Source organism: Diabrotica virgifera, chromosome 2 (genome assembly GCF_917563875.1).
Source record: "Diabrotica virgifera virgifera chromosome 2, PGI_DIABVI_V3a".
In the NCBI taxonomy this organism is placed as follows: Eukaryota; Metazoa; Arthropoda; class Insecta; order Coleoptera; family Chrysomelidae; genus Diabrotica; species Diabrotica virgifera.
This window is the reverse complement of record NC_065444.1, coordinates 96,230,267-96,255,629: the sequence shown is the minus strand read 5'-3', so window position 1 is coordinate 96,255,629 and position 25,363 is coordinate 96,230,267. Positions and strand designations below refer to the sequence as shown.

Sequence of the window (25,363 nt, the reverse complement as noted above, 5' to 3'; positions counted from 1 at the left end):
CGCGGAGTGCTACCATTTAAAGGGGTGCGTTTTTGAGAAATGGGTGAATTAGTCCCTGGGCACAGGTTACATTAGGGTGAGTTCTATGCACTTTTGGTACAAACATATCTACATAAAAATTGTTCCTGGTTAAATTTCCTATCTAAATATCACTTTTTAAAGTCAATGATACTTTTTTTTACAAAAATATATTCAAAAGAAAAAGCACAAAGAAACCCAAAAGAAAGAAATTTTGTTTTTTGTCCCATAACTTTTGTCCACGAGGATATAGGTATAAATATTGCTTCACAGAAAAAAAACCTACATGTTTCTTCTTTAAAATGTTGTTTAGTAGAGGTAATTAGGATTTACAGTTTTCGAAATATGATTTTTCAAAGTTCGCCACTCATAGCAATTTTGGGCAATTTTCCTTGTTATTTCGCAAGTATTGTTCTGTAACTTTTTTCTACGTATCTTTAGGCATATGCGATGGTACATATAAGAGGAATAGAAATCAATTACCTTTCAAATGTTCTACTGTATAATGTTGTATGACTTCTTTTAAAGAGGTTATCTTTTTCAAGATTTTATACTTTTAACGAGTTTTTATATTTTTTACGATTATTTTTTAAATTTCCCATTATAACTTTTTTTTCTACATTTAGGTACATATTATACTCGTATAATAAAAAAGAAATCTTATTCTGTTTACTTTAAAATGCTGTATTACAAAAAATTCTAGGATTATTTTTGAATAAGGTATGCTTTTTTTAAATGTAATAAGTACCTACACTTACTTGCAACAATTTTTGATTTTAGGATTATTTTTTAAATTTCTCATTATAACTTTTTTATATGATTGTGTGTTATGATTGAATCTTATTTTTTATAGGTAATACTTTGGATCTACTTGATTCGGCCGAGCAAACTTCAAAATATGGATTAATTCCAATATTTACTGTCAAAGCCCCTACACCACAAGCTTTGCTTGAAAAAATAGCATGTAAAATGTACCAAAGGATGTACAAAAAACTGCAGTTGTGGGAAGATAGGAATTAGTTATTCAATATTCTGCAAAGGGTGCATGTGCATGGGTACTAATTGTGGGAACTCTAAGATAACTGAGGTGTCAGAGGAAGATATTAAAGCTAATGCTAACAAAGAGATGGACTTTGACTTTGAAAATTTTTTAAATGTCAACGTTTAAATAATATTAACTAAAGTGATGTTTTCTAAGACTAATGTTTATGTAATTTTTGTAAAAGAAATACTTTTGAATAATACAGGTAAAAAAATATCAAAGAATCGCTCGGTTTCCAGTATTTAAATATAGATGATACACCATTTTAAAGAACAGAAAGTAAGCCCTCTTTATTGAGCAATAAAATATATTATATTATAGTATATTCATGTACAAGAAAAAAAAATTATAATGAGATACTTAAAAAATAATCCTAAAATCAAAAATCGTTGCAACATTACATTTTGAAAAATAATATCTTATTCAAAAATAATCGTAAAAAATGTAAAAAATAATATTTTTTTATATTAGGTAGTATATAATATATACATAATATATTATATAATAATATTATTTTATTTTTATATAATATTATAAAAAATCGTTAAAAGTATAAAACCTTGAAAAACCATAATCTCTTTAAAAAAAGTCGTACAACGTTATACAGTAGACCATTTTAAAAGTAATTGATTTCTATTCCTATTACGTGCACAATTGCATATACCTAAAGTTACGTAGAAAAAAGTTACAGAACAATATTTGCGAAATAACAAGGAAAATTGCCCAAAATTGCTATGAGTGGCGAACTTTGAAAAATCATATTTCGAAAACTGTAAATCCTAATTACCTCTACTAAACAACATTTTAAAGAAGAAACATGTAGGTTTTTTTTCTGTGAAGCAATGTTTATACCTATATCCTCGTGGACAAAAGTTATGGGACAAAAAACAAAATTTCTTTCTTTTGGGTTTCTTTGTGCTTTTTCTTTTGAATATATTTTTGTAAAAAAAAGTATCATTGACTTTAAAAAGTGATATTTAGATAGGAAATTTAACCAGGAACAATTTTTATGTAGATATGTTTGTACCAAAAGTGCATAGAACTCACCCTAATGTAACCTGTGCCCAGGGACTAATTCACCCATTTCTCAAAAACGCACCCCTTTAAATGGTAGCACTCCGCGGTTTTTTCATATATAGATGTCCATTGACCATATAAAATAATAAAACCTCGTTAACGTTGTAGTTCCTTTTAGCTACCTTATTTTGAATATAATCAATAGCCTATAAATAGATAGAAAAGTATTTTTTTTTATTGTATTCCTATGAGAATTCGAGAATCTGGTCAAGATTGAAGCGCTGTAAAACCTAGATAATAAATAAAATTAAACAACTTTATAGCGAAAATTGTTCATTGAAAAAACTTCTACAAAATCGCTATGATGTTATTTTATTGTGAAATGAACGGAAAACAAGTTATAACCTCCAAAAGAAAATTTCTTACAATATTTTCTCATATTTTTATTTAAAACTTTTTTGTTGGTCACTTGACGATAAAAGGTAATAGATATAAAATAGTAGAAAATTTTATTTTCTACATTTTATGCGTAATTAAATTTTCTGTAGGATTGATAGTTTAGAAGATACAGCGCAAAAACCCTTTGCACCCCTTTTTCCAATAAGGCGGCCGGGGGACAAGGGTGGCGACCCCAAAAACTTGAACTTAAGCTTCTACTGAACCCCCCTACACATTAAAAAAATAAAATTGACTCCTCTAAGAAATGCAACCTAAATGTAACATTTTAATGGACTATTAGGTATCTATTTAAATGAAAAAATGCAAATATAGCTGAACCCCTAGTCGAATAAACAATATATTTTTATCAAACCGAAGAATCTAGATTACACCACAAGAATAATGTAACTGTTCAATAACTTATTTACACTGAACCAAACTTATATGGAATCATCTGATATTTTTTATTATTTTAAACGAATTAATATTAAATTAAATTTTCTTCCATCGCATCTCTCAGGAGCTTAAAAATAGGTTATAGAACTAAATTGAACGCATTGAAAAGGCCAGAAGCGCTTTCAATCAGATGAAAACTGTATTATGCAATGGAAAACTGGGAATAAAAATTAGAACTAGAGTATTCAGATGCTACATATTCTCTGTCCTTTTATATGGAGTTGAAGCCTGGACCAGGTTCAGACCTGGTTCAGAACCGATGCAGACAGAGTTAAATGAGCTATCATAATCGCCAATTTCCTGATGAGGCACATGAAGAAGAAGGTGTCTCTAGATATAATTATGTAGATTAGCTTTTAACCGCTTTGGTGAATTAAGAGTCATCTTTTAACCTACAGAAACGTCACTAGAAGTTTTCTGTACACAGTTTACATTCAGCTATAATACTTTTTTAATTCAACCTCTAAGTTGATGAAAAAAATTATTAAATTTTATTTTATTGTTTCAGATTGAAGAGGATGGCTAGTGGAGCCCGGCCTGGCTCCCTGGTACCTCCCAGAGTGAACGGAACGGCTTTCCCAGGTTTGGTCCTTCCTCCGGTGCACGATGGTCCCCACGTCGAAAGCTGCACACATGTCGATACGCACTACGACATCAAAGTCGCTATCGTTTTCGCCCTTTATATTATTTTTGGAATATTATATACTTTTGTAGGTGAGTTTCAATATCATAATTTTTGCTACTACAGTTCTTAAAGGACAGCAATCCATGTATGTTTTATTAGCTCATGGATCAAGGTAAAAAATAAGTGGTCTTGATATCCGGATTTTTTCATATCCGGATTTTTTCATATCCGGATCGGTCTGTCGCCACATTGATCCGAATATGGCAGGTTTTACTGTAGTTACATATGTTTAGTCCAGAGTAATAAGGATTTTCTCGGGACACTCAAAGATCCAGGTAGCTGACTACTTTTTTAGTTATTGTAGACCTATAGGAAGGAAACCTACCTGTTTCCTGCCTAGAGTTCGCGTCCGTTTTTTAATTATTAACAATTTAGTGCAAAAATCGCGATTTTTTCGATTTTTTGCACTCCATTCAAAACCTAAATAGTTGACATAAAATTACAAAATTCAGTTTTTTAGAACATTGAAAAACCTTCAAAATGACGATTTTTGAAAGTTAAAAAGTTCATTTGTTGCTACGCAAACTACAAAATAAGTGAAAATCGTTATTTGTTAATAACTTTTACTAAAACTAACTTAGAACTTTAGTGTTTCAGCCAAAGTTGGTTATTGGCGTACTTAACAAAATTTCAAAATTTGAGACTGATCCATTAATTAGTTTAAGAGTTATTCTATTTGTTTATCCCAGAGACCTTTATTTTGCAATAAGATACGACAGAAAATAATGATGATAGAGCAATTCTGAGTATGCCAAATGAAAGTAGAAGAGTGATAGTATCAAAATATATTAAAAATAATAAAAAAAAAATAATTAATATAGTCAAAAATCCTAATGCCAAATTTTTCAAATTTTGTAGTTCATAAACATTTAGAATAGCCTTAAAAATGTTGTCCGTAGAAAAAATATTTTTATATATTCGAAAAGATAGTATTTTAACACGAATTTTCAAATAAAAAAATTTAGCCTGGGTTCATTTGGGAAAAAGTTAGCCATATGTTTTTTTTAATTCACAGATAATTTGTTTATAATAATTAAGGAATCTCATTAATGCCATTTTAAGGAATGCGATTTGTATTTTCTCTTAAAAAATTTGCACAAACATTGTACCTTCACAGAACCCTCTACAATTTTTCAAAAATGTAGTTCAGACGATTACTAGGGGGAACCTACAAATCCACCGAGTTAAAATACCGAAAAAGCAATTTCAAACGAATATAATTTTCTGTATCTCCGGAACAACTCAATGGATTTTGATCTTTCTTTTTTTAATTTGTATGTAATTTCTACGTACATTACAAATATGCAATTTGTTTATAAATTTATTAATTAATAAACAATCTAATTTGTTTAAACAATTCTTGAAAAAATATTTTTTTTACAAATATCTATTTTTTAATCATAGTATCATTAATGATCATAGAAAAAGTTAAAGTACACTTTAATAAATAAATGATTTTTATTAGATAATTATTTATTGAAGATAATTTATTTATTCAATAGGTCTGGATCCCGCGTATGAAAAAAAAGTTGATTAATAGCAAGCCGAAAATTTGTCAATAGCTTAAGGGTGTCTAGTCGGATAAACTTTTATACACTAAGCGCCAAAATTAACGCACCACCTTAAAAATGGGACATTTTTAATGTCTCATATTTCCTAAACCTGTTGTCCGATTTTAGTGATTTTTTTAATAGGTTATAGCTTTATTCTTCAAGAATATCTATGTAATAATATGTATGTTATTGTGTAACAGATAAGTGTCATTGTATACCGGGTGTAACAATGATAGTGTGTTTCTTCCTCAAAGTTTGGAACACCTTGTGGAATATTCTAGCGTATATAAAATATTGAAATTAAAACTCAGCTGGAACCGTAGGTTATCTTAACATTTTGCTTTTTGATTCATTCGCTTATGTTGGATAATAAAAAAGTTAGGTACCTTAACAACTAGCAACGTTTTTCATCAATACAGGGTGTTTCTAAATAAGTGCGACAAACTTTAAGGGGTAATTCTCCATGAAAAATAATGACCGTTTGCTTTATAAACATATGTCTGCAAATGCTTCGTTTCCGAGATACGGGATGTTGAATTTTTTCGTACAAACTGACGATTTATTTATTGCTCTAAAACCGGTTGAGATATGCAAATGAAATTTGGTAGGTTTTAAGAGGTAGTTATTGGGCATTTTTTGGCATACAATTAAGAATTTTATATTCAGCATTGGCGTGCATACGGATAATATGACCGGGTAATATGACCCGTATGCACGCCAATGGAGAATATAAAATTTTTAGTTGTACGTCAAAAAATGCGCAATAACTACCTCTTAAAACCCACTAAATTTCATTTGCATATCACAACCGGTTTTAGAGCAATAAATAAATCGTCAGTTTGTAAGAAAAAATTTAACATCCCGTATCTAGGAAACGAAGCATTTGCGGAAACGTGTTTATAAAGTAAACGGTCATTATTTTTGCATGCAGAATTACCCCTCAAAGTTTGTCGTACTTATTTAGAAACACCCTGTATTGATGAAAAACGTTGCTAGTTGTTAAAGTACCTAACTTTTTTATTATCCAACATAAGCGAATGAGTCAAAAATCAAAATGTTAGGATAACCTAAAGTTCCAGTTGAGTTTTAATTTCAATATTTTATATACGCTAGAATATTCCACAGGGTGTTCCAAACTTTGAGGAAAAAACACACTATCATTGTTACACCCGGTATACAATGACACTTATCTGTTTAGCAACAATATTATTACATCAATATTCCTGAAGAATAAAGCTATAAAATATTTAAAAAATCACTAAAATCGGACAACAGGTTTAGGAAATATCAGACATTAAAAATGTCCCATTTTTAAGGTGGTGCGTTAATTGCGTTAATTTTGGCGCTTAGTGTATATGGGAACACTGGAACAGGGGCAGTTTTAATTGTGGAACAGGTTAAAAATTTGGAACGATCAGACCACGAAAACGACACATTTATTTTGTCCGACAGAATAGACTTAAACTCTCCGAACAGAGATTAAACTCTCATGCAAAAATCAGACTGCTATTTATCACCAAATGGGCGTTTTAATGAGTGGAACATGTAGAATATGTCAAATGACAGGAATTATGACAGGTGATAAATAGCAGTCTGATTTTTTGCATGAGAGTTTAATCTCTGTTAGGAGAGTTTAAGTCTATTCTGTCGGACAAAATAAATGTGCCGTTTTCGTGGTCTGACCGTTCCAAATTTTTAACCTGTTCCACAATTAAAACTGCCCCTGTTCCAGTGTTCCCATATATCAAAGTTTATCCGACTAAAAAATCCTCAAGCTATTAACAAATTTTCAGCTTGCTATTACGCGGGATCCAGACCTACAAGTATACCTTAACTTTTTCTATGATTAATGACGATAGTATGATTAATATCATGAATTTTTGGGAAAAATTTATTTTTTCAAAAATGGTTTGAACAAATTAGACTGTTTATTAATTAATAAATGTCTAGAAAAATTGCATATTTGTAATGTACAAAAAAATTACATACAAATTAAAAAAAGAACGATCAAAATATGTTCAATAGATCCCGAGATATTGAAAATGATGGTAGTTTTAAGTTGCCTTTTTTAGTTTTGGAACTCGTGCATTTGTCGGCTCCCAGCTTCCCCTTCAATTATCACGACTAGTCACCAATTGAACTACATTTTTAAAAATTGCTGTAAAATACCAGCTTCTCTAATATGTAAAATGATTTTTTCTACGGACAATATTTAAAGTTATTCTAAATGTTTATAAATTACAAAATTTCACAAATTTGGCATTAGGATTTTTGTCTATATTAGATAATTTTTTATCTTTTTTTAGTGCATTTTGATAACATCAGTTTTTTACTTTCATTTTGCATACGCAGAATTGCCCTATCTTTATTCTTTTCTGTCTTATGTTATTGCAAAATAAAGGTCGCTGGGATAAACAATTAGAATAACTCTTAAAATAATTAATGGATCGGTCTCAAATTTTGAGGGCTTGTCAAGTACCCCAACACTCAATTTTGGGTGAAACGCTAAAGTTCTAAGGTAGTTTTAGTAATAGTTATTAACAAATAACAATTTTCACTTATTTTGCAGTTTGCGTAGTAACAAATTAACTGTTAAACTTTCAAAAATCGGCATTTTGAAGGCTTTTTAATGTTCTAAAAAATTAAATTTTGTAATTTTATGTCAACTATTTAGCTTTTGAATGGAGTGCAAAAATCGAAAAAATCGCGATTTTTTCACTAAATTGTTAATAACTAAAAAACGAACGCGAACTCTAGGCAGGAAACAGGTAGGTTTTCTTCCTATAGGTCTACAATAACTAAAAAAGTAGTCAGCTACCTGGATCTTTGAGCGTCCCGAACATGGTCTATTTCTAGCTTATTACCCTGGAATAGTTACACCATCGATCCACCGAATTTTTACAATGGGGTTTCCGTTTTACCTGTTATTCAACCAAATACCACTCTTCATATTCTCCATATTCCAAAAATTTTGCAGTCTTTTCTTTCAAATGTAAACAAATATGCATCTTAAATTTTGAAGAGTGTTTTAATGAGAAATGTTCCAATATGATTGCTCGAGCCACTATTAGAATGTCATTGTGCGTTCAAGCCATCGCACGTTCAAATTTTTAAGCAGGCCACGCACCGAATCGGCATAGAGCGATCGGCTCGGCTAAGAGCAATCGGCAGATTTTGCTATGCCTGTAAATAAATGAGCCACCGCGCACCGCTTAAGAACGTTCGACTGTCGAGCGGTGCGCGGTGGGTCATTTATTTACATGCATAGCAAAATCTGCCGATTGCTCTTAGCCGAGCCGATCGCTCTATGGCGATTCGGTGCGTGTGAACCTTTAGCCTGTAAAACGAGGGATACAGTAATCGATTACTGATTTCTAATTTCTCGTTGATTGAACCCACGTGAATTTATGGATATCCTGGTGCTGATAGTGTTCATATATTTAAATACATAATGATCGTAGAAACTTAAATAATTTTTCTTCGTTGTTCTTAGATCCAATCAAATTACTTTCTTCCGAGATCCAATACTCTCTACCAAGTACGTCATATCACTAATACTAAGTCATGCCCTTTTAGTTCCACGTCAACTTTAAATAGTTTTTCTTTCATTTGTTCCCAGTTCTTAATATTTTGAGTCAGTCTTTTCTTTATCAGTATATTTACACCTGCTTCTGCTCTTATGGCTTTTCCTACTCCACCATAGAAATAAACAAAATCTTTAAACTCGTTTGTCCTTTACAGGTCCCTTAACAGCTTAGTCTGAATACCTTGCACATCCCACGTTGCAAAACTCTCGATAATATTTTCTGTAAGCTATACTTTTTAGTATTTTTTGCAATAAAATTTTTTCCATGAGGAGCAGGCCCATCATCATATTCCCCTATTCCTCGGAGAACAATTTCTTCAGCTCTCGTCTTCTCTGACTCTGCTTCCCACTGGGATTGTTGGTTATTACGATCTTTCACAGGGTTGCTCAGGTTTCCGGGAGCACCACTAGTATGTGGGAGTGGGAAAACTGAGTGAGAGAGGCTGAGTGATGCTAACAGCTAACAGCATCACATATTCCACCATATGTTAAGCATTAAATAAAACACCATTCGTTAAGAACCAACCTAGTGAGATAGGAGAAATAATAACAAAAGCTCACGTTTGTAATTTGCTTGAAATGTTTGTTGAAGTGGTTAATAACTGAGAGGTACTACTGACCACTATCAAATCTCAAAAATTAGAATACTTCCGACACATTATGTGAAGTGAATCCAGCTATACCCTTCTAGAAGCCATTCTGCAAGGAAAAATATTTGGAAAGCGAGGTCCAGGAAGAAGAACATCCTGGTTATAGAACCTTAGAACCTGCTTCAACACAACATATGTGCAGCTTTTCCGTGCTGCTGTGAATAAGATAAAGATTGCTTAATGATGGCCAACATTAGTCACGGATAGGCACGTCAAGAAGAAGTAGAGCAATTTTTAAGAGTTATGCGAACTGCATTAACTTAGTATCCTTTAGGATCCAGATGATCAAGTAATTATGGCAAACTATGAGGAAGACATATATTATATGATTCGAAAGTTAACCGAAGAATACGAAAATTGGGGACACACAACCAACATAAATAAAACGGAATGTCTTAGAATAAAGGACAAAGGAAGAGATCCACGACACGCAACTCTCGGTTAGACATTTAAAAAATTGCGAAGAATTTAACTACCTAGTGACAGTGATAGCAAAGGAAGCAACATCGAAACATAAGGGACATCCAGCAGAAAATAGAACAGGGCCGAAATGTACAAACAATGGACTAACCAAAATAGGTAGAGACCGAAATGCGGGATGCGGCAAAGGCTGTAGGACCCCCGTAGAATATACAGTGATAAGAGTGCTAATAACCGGCAAAATAGCGCAAAAGATGGAAAACAGTATAAGTTGTGAGAAAAAAAGAAATTAGTGAGGAGGGAAATTAGTGATAAAAAACTATAAATTTACATTCTATATATTGTTTCTCCCCTTTAGACATATCAGAGGAGTATGACAACTAAAATTGTCACTGTCACAGTGATAGTTGCCAAACTCGTCCGATACGTCTAAAGATGGGAAACAATAATTATAATGCAAATTTATAGGTTTCTATCGCTAAATTTTCCACCTTCACTAGTTTTATTTTTTTTTCTCACAACTTAATAATATGATTTTCCATCTTTTGGAAATATTTTGTAACTATTTGGAAATATATTATTTTGGCTATTTTCGGTTATTAGCGCGCTCATTACTGTATAATAATTTGAAAGCAATTTTTTCATACTTTTAAATCAATATTTTGATGTCTTCAATTTTCTTTACTTAAAAATAGTGGCCTGATTTAATCGTAATTCCTCTGCTTACATAATAGTTTTTAACATTTTCCTTCTACATTTATATTCAAGAGTATTTTTCCTTATCCCCATCCTTGGCATTACTGCCAATTGAGATATCAAGATATTCATAAAACGGAATGCAATTTATCGGCAATATAAGGAAATACCTATCCAAGCAATAAAATATTTTACGAGTTTCAAGTGCAATAAAAGAAATAAAAGAAAAAGCTTATGAATACCACATAGAACTATATTATGATATCTATATAGACTTTAAACAAGCTTTTGATAGTGTGAAAAGAGATAAAATGCTGGAATACCTTCGTAATCTAGATATACTTAAAAAAATATATCAGCCTCATAATAATAGAGTAGATGTGAAATTGACTTCTCTCTTGAGATCAACATGGGAGTGAGACAAGGAGACGCAGTATCAACCACCCTGTTCAACCTAGTTCTTGAGGCTGTCATCAAAAACACCAATGTAATCGGCAATATACATAAATAACAAAACTGTACAAATTCCTGCATATGCAGACGATGTAGTACTATCATTAGTAGGAGCAAGCCACGATTAATGGAAGCGTTCAATGAAATTGATCCCGAAGCACGAAAAAGAGAGCTTAAAATAAACGAAACAAAAACGAAGTACTTGATCATCAAAAGAACACCTGACAATAAAAATAATATCGCAATAGACAACTATGTATACTATTGAACGTAGGGCTTACAATACCGGAATCCCGGGATCCCGAATACCGGGATCCCGGACGATTTTTGTCTGGTATTCGATACCGGTATTTATAATAAAAATACCGGTATTTCGGTATTAGCTTAATTTATAAAAAGTGAATTGATGCACAATATAGTTTCTTCTAAGACATTTTTTGCTATTACAAGAAATTATTTTTGAAGACAAACAATCAATATCATTGTAAAAATATTTATTAAACACGTTTATTACACATACAAGTCAAGTATTTCTAAAAGCGTGAATGTCGTTAATTTAAGGCGAAGGTTTATATCAGCTTCTACAACCAAATTATTAAATCTCGTCTATATAAATACATAAAATGAGTTATATAAAAATTCTTAAGATTTATTAATCAGAATTGTCATTTTTCAAAATTTACATTTTTAGATCTATTTTTTGTTTTTTTGTGTATTGTGGTGTATAAATTAGATCAACATATACAATACAAAGACACAAAAAAGTTTTAAAAACACTGTGTTTAACTAATGGTACTGCAGTAAAAGTTTAATTGGAACATACACAAACATTTGGGGGGTTTAAAGGAAAAAAACCCCTTAAAATTTTTATGTAAACATATTAAAAAAGAAGCCGCAACTCGATAAAAACTGCCTTATCGAAAAAATATCAAGAGGCAAAAAAGTTTTAGAAATATTGAATTTAACTAATGGTACCACAATAATAATTTCATTGGAACGTACACAAAAGTTTGGGGGGGGGGGGTTTAAGGGAACAAAACCCCCATAAAATTTTTATGGGGTGCACAAATTAAATTTCACTATAATTCTTTTTTAAGATGTTCCTACCATAAGAATGCCACATATTCATTTTCAATAAAAAATCTCTAATAGTTTTCGATATATTCGAAAAAATCGATTTTTATTTTGTAACTTCAAAGGGCTGTAACTTTTTTTGTGTGCATATTTGTACTAAGGTAAATTAGGTTCATTCGAACTATTTTTAGTCTCAAAATATGTGATTTAATTTATGACCTGTATTTTCGTTACACCCTGTATAGCGGTCTAAATACAAAGTAATCCATATAAAATATTTGTCACAGTGAGTTAATCTTTGTATTAATATAAATATTTTAAAGTTAAATTAATTTACAAATAGCAAATTTCATAAGTAAAATTACTATCCTATTATATGCAAAAATCCTAGAATCAAATATATAGTTCTTCTATTTGCACATTTTTTGTATCTATGTAATGTGTATGTTTTGTATCTATGTAATTTTTTGTATCTATCTATGTAAAAATCTATTCCTACTCTCTATGTAATGTTATAAACAACATCTACTCATTTCAAAACAAAATTTAATAGGTTTCGTATATTATTTAGTAACAAGTCGATATAACAACTGAGGATAGTATAAATATAACGGGTATATTTTTTATTCATAATACCGGTTTTAATACCGGGATCCCGGTATTTGAAATTTTAAATACCAAATACCGGTATTGAGATTTTGGCTCGGTATTGTAAGCCCTAATTGAACGTGTGGTTGCCTTCACATATCTGGGCACACAAATCAACCAGAAGAATTCCGTAAGTATCGAAAAAGGTTGACGATATCGAAATTATTAGACAAAAGAACCAAAATGGCTATCTACAGACCATTGACTAGACCAGTAGTAACCCATGGTTGTGGAACCTGGGTAATGATGAAAAAAGATAAAAATGTATAAACATTTTCAATTTCTTTGCAACACGAAAATGCAGCAGCTGCATAATACTCTGGTTAAATCGGAGAGTGCAGGAAGAGTCTATACCGGTTTTGGAGGTCTTTTCCCCCTCATCAGTAGTCCCATATCCTCTTCTCTCCGATTTCTCCACGTATCATACTTTGGGCCTTTCCGAATTGCAAAGAAAGAAATGTTTTTCCGAAAGAAAAAGATGAAGCCCAACTCAGGACATTCAAGAGAAAGATACTGAGAAAAGTATATGGCCCAGTGCAAGAGGAACACGGCACATGGAGAATCAAGAGAAATGACGAGGTTAATGAATTGAATGAAGGGTATGATATTATAAGATTTGTGCAAAGTCAAAGGCTATCATGGCTGGGACATGTCCAGAGATAAGAAGATTCAAAAAGGACAAATAAAATATTACAATGGAAGCCGATAGGAAGGCGAAAAATGGAAAGCCCAGAAAGAGATTGTTGGATGACGTAGAAAATCACCTGAAAACTATGAACATAAGACAATGGAGACAAGAAAGATCTGAATTGAAAGACATTGCCAGACAGGCAAAGACCCATCCAGGGTTATGATGCCAAAAGCAGAAGAAGATTAAGGCTAGAAGCTTTTTATGAAATGAAATATGTACTTGATTTTAAATTTGTAACATAATACTCTGGGTATTGTGATTTGGAAAGAGTAAGAACTTACAGTTCCAAGAAACTTGGAGAGAAGTTATTGGAGATACTAATAAAGAATGGCTTAGCTCAGAACAACAAATTTAAACGGCCGGAAAAACACAAAATCTAAAGTGAAGATTCCGGCTAGCTTTACTACACTGCAGTTTGGCTTTGAAATATAAAGACATAGATATTGGATAATGAACGTATATAAACAAGGGAGAAAATGAGACTTTTTAATACAAAAATTAATGCAACTAGATAAGACCACGGGAAATATAATAGTATAAAAAGTACTATAAGTAGATCTACGGAGTTACCTAAGAAAACGGAATGTGGGCGCCACTCAAGAATAGCTTGAGAATTTGAAAATGATGAACAACCGGAAACAATAACTCTTAATTTTTAAGAGTTATGCAAACGGAACGATCTTAGTATCCTCTGATGAACATTTTGGAAATTCTTTCTCAGGCTATCTGTATACATTTTCAGGCTAAATTGCAAGTTTGTCAACGAAAGATATTATCATCAGACATCAGTTATGTTAATATTAGGTATTTTTAATAATTGCAAATAAAATTTTTTCATAATTTCAAATAAATTTTTTTGTCTCCTCAGTTCTCTTCACTTAATAACGGTAGGTAATAACCAGGCTGGTTTATGGTTTTAATCGTATTTCCTCGTGCTTATCTTACTCGCAATAGTTGTAACATATTTCTTCAAAAGTATTTTTCCATATCCCTATCCTTGGCATTACTGCCACTTGAGATATCAGGATATTCATAAAACGGAATGCAATTTATCGGCAATAAAAGGAAATACCTATCCAAGCAATAAAATATTTTACGAGTTTAAGTGTATAGCAGTAAACATCATACCTGTCTGGTTTGAAGTTTACAACCTACGATACGAGAAGTGATGATGTTCATTTTTATTTCGTATAATCCTTTGATTTAAAAGGTATTCCTTTATTATTCTGTTCAAATAATGAATTCTTATAATATTTTAATGGATAAGCATCTTAATAGTCCATGTTGTGAGCCCGCTCCCGTATGAAAAATTTTCTGATTCGGTTTCTTTGCGGATTCCTGTCCAAAAATGTTCCCTATCGGGCGAAATTTTTGAACAGTTTTACTCCAAAAAATATTTCTTTAGGTTTTTTTTGCCATTTTAAATAAAAACTTAAATTCTCAATTTCAAGAAGCTGACAAGCAATCGGGGCTGATTTCAATTTAGACCGTTCTTTTAATTGTTAATTATGCGCGTATATTCGACTTTAAAGCTGTTGCGCTGCGCTGATGTGCGTCACAGTACCTATATGGTGCGTCTTTGTCGCACTTATACATATAATACGAAAGTTATACGTATTTATGCGAAAAATTCTCAACAACTACTTGGTATTTATTAATTTATTATCTACTTAATGCTTCATACTACAGCATAATTTGTTATTATCTATAGTGAATTCGCTCTACCGAGATTCACTTTGACACATTTGGAATAGAAAACATATAACACAAAAATTCCTACCTCACACTATTAACTGCTAAAATCAACTTAATCTTTCATTAAAAAAAGAAGAATTATTAGAAATAGTGGGAGTGTCTACTAATCTCATAATATTTTGTGGAGTTTATTTCTACAATTTATTTTTATTTTGTACAATAAATCATTTTGTCGTTTGTTATCAATATATTATAATGGTGTAAATAAATAATTATTGATTGGCGTAAGGTTTAGCTCTGTTTACTATTAATAATATTGCTATGAGCAGATGCGTTGGTTGTGTAGTAATTTCCAGTCACTTATGTGAACTTCCCAAAAAAGAAACTACTAACGTCAGTGTCAAAGTGAATCTCGATAGAGCGAATTCAGTATAAGAAAGTTTTTTTAAATAATTTATTTATTTACTCTATATTGAAATAAGTCCCAATTACTCGTCAGAATCTTTGAAACTTCAATTTAGGTATTTGCCAACCTCAAAAATAATAATTTACATTCTATCGTTGGTTTGGAAGAAGAACGTCACAACTCAAAAATTGCAATTTTTGATGTTTACCCTCTAACAAACTCTAAATGTTAAACTTTATTATGGGAAAAATTGTCAGAAGTTGCACTCATATAATTACCGCTAGATGGCGACTTATAACAGTTTGACTTTGTCAAACCCATGCTACATTTTACGGAAGAGGGTCGCAATATAGTTGTGTTTCAGTTGTTGTGGAATTTACCACTTGTTTTTTGGAGATCAGTGTTACAAGTTAAAAAAAGAATGTGTGTACTTTGTACGCACGTAAGAAGTTATACTTTTATTATATGATTTCAACGAAATCAATATACTTTAAACAGTTTCTCTACTACTCTCCAAAAATTTTTATTAAAACTACCAAAAATTAAAAAAATAAAAGAATAAAACACACACCAACATATTGAAAAATGCCACAAATGATTTCTGAACAATAATTGTTGCCAAAAATTTTAATTAAATACGTATTTTCTGAAAAAAATTATATAATAATATACTTACAATCATAAAATCTATAAAAAAAAATTAAAAAAATGATATAACTTGCATTGGGCTTGAACCTACTTCCCGTGCATCCCGCCGTACGAGAGTCGAAGCGATTTCAAACTGCACCACCTTCGCGTATACGTCATGTGGGAATATACACAAACTGAACAACTTTTTGACATTTTGTTTATATGAATTTTTATTAGTTTGATTTTTGTCGAATTAAAATACAACAATATATAGAGTAAGAAAACGATACATTAGATGAAAATTTGTAGGAAGTTTGTTCGTAATCAGATTATGTAAATTAAAGCATTGCCTACTAGGGGTATAGCATAGCAAGTACATACTAGGTAAGTACATTATTTTTTTTTTACATTTTCCAAATAGGTATGAAGATAATTTTTTATTGGAATACAACTGAAACATTTAGAATTACGTACCTGTGGCTTTTCAAAACTATTTAAAAAGTCACTATAATTATAAATTTGATTTTATTTCTGTCCTCACAACAATAAAAACTAATATATTATACAACATTTTTGTTTACCGATAACCTCCATATTGAACAATTATTGACAGATCATTTCAACACCCAATCAGAGCCCGTATAAAGACTAATACCAAACTGTCGGTGTGCGCATGCGCGCAGATCAATATAAATTCACCCTTAATCTCAATCGCGCCTAAAGAAGTATAACTTCAAAAAGAACGTATTTTTTTGGGATTTTGTGTTTAATATTTAATGCAAGACAGTTACATTTCGTCTTAGGTAAGTATTCCTTGCAGGATATGTGCGTTTATGTAGAATTATTATGAGCAACAGGAGCAATATTTTCTCAAATTTTGAGAAAAACTGTTATGGGCTATTCCACGAGTATACGACTGTCTTGGATTATCGCGACAACGAATATTTTAGTGTGCAACATAAGAAGTGCAAAAGTAAATGGCTCTAATAATTGTTCCAGTAAACAACAATGTATTTTGCAATTTACTTTCGTTCTTCATAATTTGCACAGTAAAATATTCGTTGTCGAGATAATGCACAACAGTCATATGTTCGTGGAATAGGGTATACAAATGCTAATTACAGGTAGAAAGGTGAGAACAAGAAAGGTCTTTTTATTTATATTTAAATGATAATAATGGGCTCTTTAATATTGTAAAAGATTTTACCTCTTATTTTTTACCTTACCAAAATTATAATGAAAACTAGCACATTAAAATTTTAAAACGTCGCTCCTGAAAATTAGAACTTTTCGACATGTAACAGTGTTCTTCCAAACCAACGATATGAGTTTTCAAGCCTCAAAAATGCGTATTTTCACATGTTTTTGATTTTTTCCCTTACAACTCGAAAACTATCAACTTCTGTCTAAAATGACCCAACAAAAAAGAGAAAATAGATTTTCCGGAGCAAAAAGGTGAACTTTTGAATTTATTTAAAAAATGGTTTAAATAATGTCTGTCTAAAAATTTCGACCGGCACTCTTCTGATTTGTTTAAAGGTGGAATTTTTTAACAGGAATGTGCAAAGAAATCTAATCAGAAATTTTTTCTTACGGGAATGGACTAAGGGTCTTCTGACAAAAAATGTTTTCACCTTTAAAAAATGAAAAAAAAATGATTTTATGTATTAATCTTTCTCTATATATGTACTTTATCCATTAGTACGTTCTTTAAAGGTAAAATATTGCAAAACCTCTAAATTTTAAAGAACTGCTTGGATTGACATGAAATTTAGCATACACATAGCTAACAAGTCAAAGAAAAAAAGTGATATTGTGCCAATGTGTGCTTTTGCCCTAGGGGTGACTTTCACCCCCTTTTGGGGGTGAAAAATATATGTTCGAAATAAGTACGGAAATAGATAAAATGACTAATTCTAAGCAACTTTTGTTCTATAAAGTGTTTTCACCAAGTTAATATTTTTCGAGTTATTTGCGAGTGAATATGTTGATTTTTCTACAAAACAACCACGTTTTCAGACGTTTTTTCGAAATAACTCAAAAAGTAAGTATTTGGTCGAAAAAAAATTGTTATCAAAAATACAGCACGTAAAAAAGTGAAAAACATGGTGTATACAGGGTGTCCCGAAAAGATTGGTCATAAATTATACCACACATTCTGGAGTCAAAAATAGTTCGATTAAACCTAACTTACCTTAGTACAAATGTGCTCATAAAAAAAGTTACAGCCCTTTGAAGTTACAAAATGAAAATCGACTTTTTTTCAATATATCGAAAACTATTGAAGATTTTTTATTGAAAATGGACATGTATTATTCTTATGGCAGGATCATCTTAAAACAAAATTATAGTGAGATTTGTCCACCCCATAATAATTTTATGGGGGTTTTGATCCCTTAACCCCCCCCAAACTTTTGTGTACGTTCCAATTAATTCAATATTGTGGTACAATTAGTTAAACACAACATTTTTAAAACTTTTTTGCCTCTTAGTATTTTTTCTATAAGCGAGTTTTTATCGAGATGCGGCTTCTTTTTTAATATATTTACATAAAAATTTTATGGGAGTTTTGTTCCTTTAAACCCCCCAAATGTTTGTGTACGTTCCAATTAAACTATTATTGTGGTGCCATTAGTTAAACACAGTGTTTTTAAAACTTTTTTACCTCTTAGTCTTTTTTAGGTCACCTTTTATCGAGATGTGGCTTCTTTTTCAAAATATACCTAAAAATTTAAATTACAAATACATTTTCAGATTATTAACAGGTCTCTATAATCGTACTTAACCATATACAAATATGTGGTGGATTCGATAAATATTCAAAATATCTCGATAAACACTGGCTTATAGAAAAAGTCCTAAGAGGCAAAAATGTTTTAAAAACAGTGTGTTTAACTAATGGTGCCACACTAATAATTAAATTGGAACGTACACAAAAGTTTGGGGGGTTTAAGGGAACAAAAGCTCCATAAATTTTTTTATGGGGTACATAAATTTCACTTTAATTTTTATTTAAGATGCTGCTGCTAAAAGAATGCCACATGTCCATTTTCAATGAAAAATCTCTAAGAGTTTTCGATATATGAAAAAAAATGATTTTCATTTTGTAACTTCAAAGGGCTGTAACTTTTTTTGTGTGCACTATTGTATATAGGTAAGTGAGGTTCAATCAACCTATTTTTGACCCTAGAATCTGTGGTAAAATTTATGACCAATCTTTTCGGGACACCCTGTATATTAGGTCACTATACCTTAGTAGAAGTATAGTTATAGCTAATGAAAAATAGGTTCATATTCGTCAAATTCCAAATCGAATATTTTAACGTGCCATAACCAAAAAACGAAGTACTTATTTGGAGAAAACTCATTTTAACTTTTTTAAAGTGTTTAAAAAATTCTTATTTTTGTTTTAAAAAAAAAATTTAGCTTCAAAAGTAAGCAAGTTAAGCTCAAAATAAAGTTGGTCCCTTTTTTGGTAAGAAATCGGTAAAATCACCCCTTAATTAGCATTCAAATGAACTTAATCGTTACCATTTCATAAGCTTTTTACTCGCGTGTGTATTGATCATATGATCTCTAAATTTCATCGGTTCAAAGTGCTTATTTTTGAAAGAGCTGTAGTTAAAAGGGCCTGAACGACTCACTTATCACGAGTGTATGCAAATTTAGAAACACCGAATCTTAACCAATTTTTGTCTTACAGAAAAACAAAAAAATACAAAATATTCAGAAAAGTAAAGCCGACTTTTTTTATTGTTTAAGATTTTTGGTATCTCTAACAATTTTTAAGTTATTTTGAAAAAAAGCATTTTTTTCAAGATTAAAATTTTTAAAAATTTTACTTTAAAACCAATTTATTTCAAAAATAAGCACTTTGAATCGATGAAACTTACAGATCATATAAACACAACATAAGTAAAGTAACTTGTGAAGCGGTAACGATTAATTTCATTTAAGTTGCTAATTGGGGGGTGATCTTCCTTATTTTTTTGCCAAAACAAAAGGGACCAACTTTGTTTTGAGCGTAACTTGCTTACATTTGATGCTTGAATTTTTTTTTTATAAAAAAGAAATAAATCTTTTTTTAAACACTTTAAAAAAGTTGAAATATATTTTCCCCAAGAATGTTTCCTTATTTGGATATTTCACATTGAAGTATTCTATTTCGAATTTTTCGAATATGAACCTATTTTTCATTAGCTATAACTCTGCTTTTGCTAGGTATAGAGACCTAATATATACACCGTTTTTTTTTTCACATTTTTATAGGCTATAGTTTTTCTAAGAATATTTTTTTCGACAAAATGCTTACGTTTTGAGTTATTTGCGAAAACCGTCTAAAAACGTGGTTATTTTGTTCAAAAATGAACATATTCACTTGCAAATAATTCGAAATGTATTGTTTTGGTGAAAGAACTCTATAGAACAAAAGTTGCTTAAAATTAGTCAGTTTATCCATTTCGGGACTTATCTTGTACATATATGTTTTCACCCCGAGATGGGATGAAAATCACCCCAGGGCAAAAGCACACATCGGCACCATATCACTTTTTTTCTTTGACATGTTAGCTATGCGTACGCCAAATTTCATGTCAATCCACGCGGTTCTTTAAAATTTACAGCAAAAACCTTGAAAGGATGTACTTACTACATGTGTGTAACTACAATACTTGATTTTTTTATGTTACATATTTTTAAGGATCAATGTGCTGTACCTGGCATCCTGGCGCATTCGCCATAATATGCATCAATAAAGCAACGTTGCTAATATTGATAATAGTACAACTATAAGCTCCCGAGGAAGGAGGAAGCTAAATCTCTTTTTATTTGAAGATCCTTTTTGTGAGAGGAAACCTCCCATACTTTTCTCTATTCTTCTCTATCTTTGATCGTCTTTCCTATATTTCTAATTTTTCATACTTCTTAAGTCTTCTTCTACTTGTCTCCATTTTAGTTTAGGTTTGCCTCTGGTACTTTTACCTGGTGGTATCCATTCCGCTAACGGTTGCTATTCTTTCTTCTCGTTATGTGTCCATACCATCTGATTTTTTGTGATTTATTGCTTTAACTATGTTCTCTTGGCACATCTATTCTTGTGTTTCGTGATTCATCCATTGTCTTGCATCCACTTCGATTTCCCTCTTTGGTGCCAGTATTTTTCTCATAATGTTGCTCTCAAAAACTTTCTGTTGTTCTTCTTCTCTTGTCGTTAATGTAAATGTCTCTAAAGAATATACGACTATTGGTGTTTTTTGGTGGAGTCTTTTTGTAGATTTTCATTTTTGTGTTTCGGCTTATCTTCTTATCTCTAAACATTTTTTTTATTTTTGTGGAACGCTTATTTAATGCTTGAATTCTTCTTTTCATATCTATACTTTCATTTTTTCTGTTGACTAATACTCAAAATATTTGAACGTTTCGTCCTCTTCGAAGCTGTGTGCATTTATTGTCAGCTCTGCCATTTTCCTTGCTTGCGTTCAGTCTTCTCAGTTTGGCTTTGTTTTCTATTTCTGAAAACGTTTTCTTTAAAGCCCTTTTACCTGTTGTTACTATAGTTACACCATCCGCATATCCTATTATTTTTTACTGCATCCTTACTCCTTATAGTTCCTGCATTTAAAAGCTTTTTTCTTATCTTGTCTAGTGATCAAATAAATAGTACCTTTGTTGAGAGCGCATCTCCTTGTCTTCCTCCATATTTTATTTTTATTAGTTCTGTTCTTTCTCTTTCGGTGTCTATATTGTTGCTTAGGAAACTCGCACTGTCATTTCGATCATTCTTATTATTTTATTTGGTATTTTACCCTCTGTGAGTCTTGGGGATCGTCACGAGGACCCTCGTGGATTATTCTTCTTCTGTTTAGTTTGTCAAACGCCTGTTTAAAGTATCCTGTATTTCTCTGTCGTACTCGTATGTTTTCTGCTCTATTACTTGTTTTGACGTATGGATAATATCCGCTATCGTGGATACGTGGTCAGCCTTACACTAACACATACATTAATAAATAAGTCTTTTAATAAATATAAATAAAAATCTTTTAATAAATAGAAATAAAAATCTTTAAAATCATCACATATTAAAATTGTATATATGACATTCACTTTAGTCTACTTCACAAACAAAATAACTGGCGCAGATTTGTTGTTTATCTTTCACCAACTATCTCATCACCCTCAAGAATTTCCAATTTCCATAAACTTGTTAACCTTTACAACATTCTCCGTCTATTCCACCATATCCCGTTAGCATAACTTAAGCAAGATATCATGTTAATGAATATTCAGGAAGTAGCTCCTTGTAACCGAATCATTTAGTGACTTGTAACCGTTGACCTGAAGATGCTCTGCATACTTTAGAGAGCGAAACCGATCCACGGAAGTTACAATAAATGATTGAGAGAACGTCTGTTTTTTACTTCATTGAAGTTTAATCATTCATTTTCAAGATTTTGGGAAGTAATCGGGGCTTATTTCAATATAGACCGTTCTTTACAATGTCCGCTCAACATTTAAGCCGTCAAAATTCGCAACAAATACCTATTTGACATTTATTAAAATTTTATAATTTATTATTGACATATTTATTATGAACATTTTTTTATAACTTATTTATTTATTTAATTAAATATTAAACGCTAATCATATAGTGCGAAAGAGACGCACCATATAGTGCAACGTGCGGCGGCTTAAAAGTCAAGTGGACGCGCCTAATTAACATTTCCAAAACAACGGTCTAAATTGAAATAAGCCCCGACTAGTTGCCAGAATCTTAATCTTCAATGTTTAAACTTCAATTTAGGTTCGTGGCAGCCATAATTATTATTTACATATGAAGAAACCATAATATCCTTTATAAAAGGTATATTTGTTAAAATTCCTATACAGGGCTACATCATAAAACAAACATAACTAGTTTTCAATCGGTTGACCGATCATCATCAGTGTTTCTTGAATCAAACATGCTAACCACCAAAGTAAAAACCCTTTAAAATTAATCCGTCATAGGAACATATAAAAATGATGCGAACACAGCTGCTTCCACACAGCCATGATGTGAACAAGTCAAATTTAGCTCAATGGTACCTCGAGCGTGAAACATTGGATATTTTGTACATACATGTGTAAAGTCACATCATTTTTATATGTTCCTATGACGGATTAATTTTAAAAGGTTTTACCCTAATATTTTTACTTTGGTGGTTAGCATGTTTGATTCAAGAAAGACTGATGATGATCGGTCAACCGATTGAAAACTAGTTCTGTTTGTTTTATGATGTAGCCCTGTTATAGTATCCTCCTCTATTTATAGTAGTTGTTATGTTATGTTATATACAGTTATGTCAGTTCATATTTTATTAGTTGTCAAAATATATTTATCGAAATGTCCTACTTATTCAATCTGAAGATATAATAAATTGGCGACGGGGTAAATCATTGAATAACCAGACTTTTAAAATACATATTAAACATGGATCCAGATCAATTCAAACAATTTATGATGGTAAACCAGGAAATTTTAGATCAACTGCAGAAAAGTTTAGCAAGTACTTCAAATTCGACTATTAATCATTTTATACATTTATTCGAAAATTTTAATGAACTAAAAGAAAAATTCACAATGTACATAGAACGTTTCGAAAACTACCTTAAAATCAAACACGTTTTCGATGACAAGAAATTTGCTTTAGACTTACTATGGAATTCTATTGGCTCTACAACTTTTTCAATGATTTCATCCTTAGTTGCACCTCACAAAATTAGAGATTTTGATTACAACACCATTGTAAAGAATTTTGATTATCGCCTGAATCCAAAGAAAAATATTCTTGTGTTGCAGCATAAATTTCTTTCCTTATATCAACAAGAAAATCAGTATATATCCGAATATACTACTGCTCTAAAGCAAACTACTCTTGAATGTGAATTTATCTCTACGTGCAAATGTCAGGCAAACATTTCTGAACATTTTTTACGAGCTCAGTTTATTCGAGGCATCAAAGATAACTTAATTAGAGAACGTCTGCTGGAATCCAATGAAAAATCATTTGAAAAATTAGAAGAAAAGGCTTTAATCTTAGAATTTTCAATTATCGACAGTCAAAGAAATTTCATCAAGTAACAATTCATTAAATATCAACCAAATCAATCAATCTAGACAGGGACCAAATTCAGCGTCTTATAATAGGAAGCGTTCCCAGTCTAGATCAAGAATCAATTTTCAAGAGTTGGGGATAGACAATCGATGTTTACGATGTGGTCAGCAACATCTTTTTAAAAACTGTAAAATCAATCCTAAACGACTTCTTTGCAAAGGTTGTAAAAAATATGGTCACGTCATTTCAGTCTGTATTTCAACGATTTTAGCAAACAAAGATAAAACTAACTCGACCCATCATCTAATTAATGAATATCAACCATCAACCAGCGAAACAGAACCAGAGGATACTTTTGGCATTAATAAAATTGTAGATAATAATGAAAATCAATCTTACACGGATGCTCAAGAGTTTAATGTGACAGTCTTTATTAAAAACAAACCGGCAACATTTGAAGTTGATTCTGGAGCAGGATTTACACTCATCTCAGAATCAAAATTTAAAGAACTAGATCTTGATTTACCACTTCAAAAATCCGATATTGTCTTTATAGGGAAAGCAAAAACATCAATACAATATCAAAATAAAATTGCAACAGAAGAATTTTACGTAGTTCCTGATGAATTAGACTCCTTATTAGGGCGTGTGTGGATAAGATATTTAAACATTAACCTTCAAGACATCGATAGCTCAACAAGAATCAGACAAATTAAAAATGTACCGGCTAATGAAGAAGAATTTGTTCAAAAATATTCAGACATATTTGAAGAATCAATTGGACTTATATCAAATTTTAAAGTAAATTTGCAACTGCGTAAAAATGCCAAGCCAGTCTATTTTAAAGAACGAGATGTACCGTATGCACTTAGGGAGAAAGTTGAGAAAGAACTTGACAACTTAGAAGCTCAAGGAATTATATCGAAAGTCAACCATAGTGATTGGGGTTCACCACTGGTTGTTATTCCAAGAGCTGATGGAGGTGTGAGACTTTGTGTAGATTACAAAATTGGTGTTAATGAGAGAATTGTGTCCGCAAACTATCCAATCAGAAAAATCGAAGATATATTAAACAGCTTAAAAGATTCACGATCTTTTTGTCGATTGGATCT

General features: G+C 31.3%; 1 protein-coding gene across 1 annotated transcript in view; it reads left to right on the top strand.

Moving 5' to 3' along the window:
* Nucleotides 1-25,363, top strand: part of LOC114326389 (transmembrane protein 198) — a 270,298-nt gene that overhangs the window by 199,038 nt on the left and 45,897 nt on the right. The window contains exon 3 of the mRNA XM_028274749.2: nucleotides 3,480-3,685. Coding sequence (XP_028130550.1) covers nucleotides 3,490-3,685 — 196 coding nt within the window. The 5' untranslated portion in view covers nucleotides 3,480-3,489. The remainder of the gene's footprint in view (nucleotides 1-3,479; nucleotides 3,686-25,363) is intronic.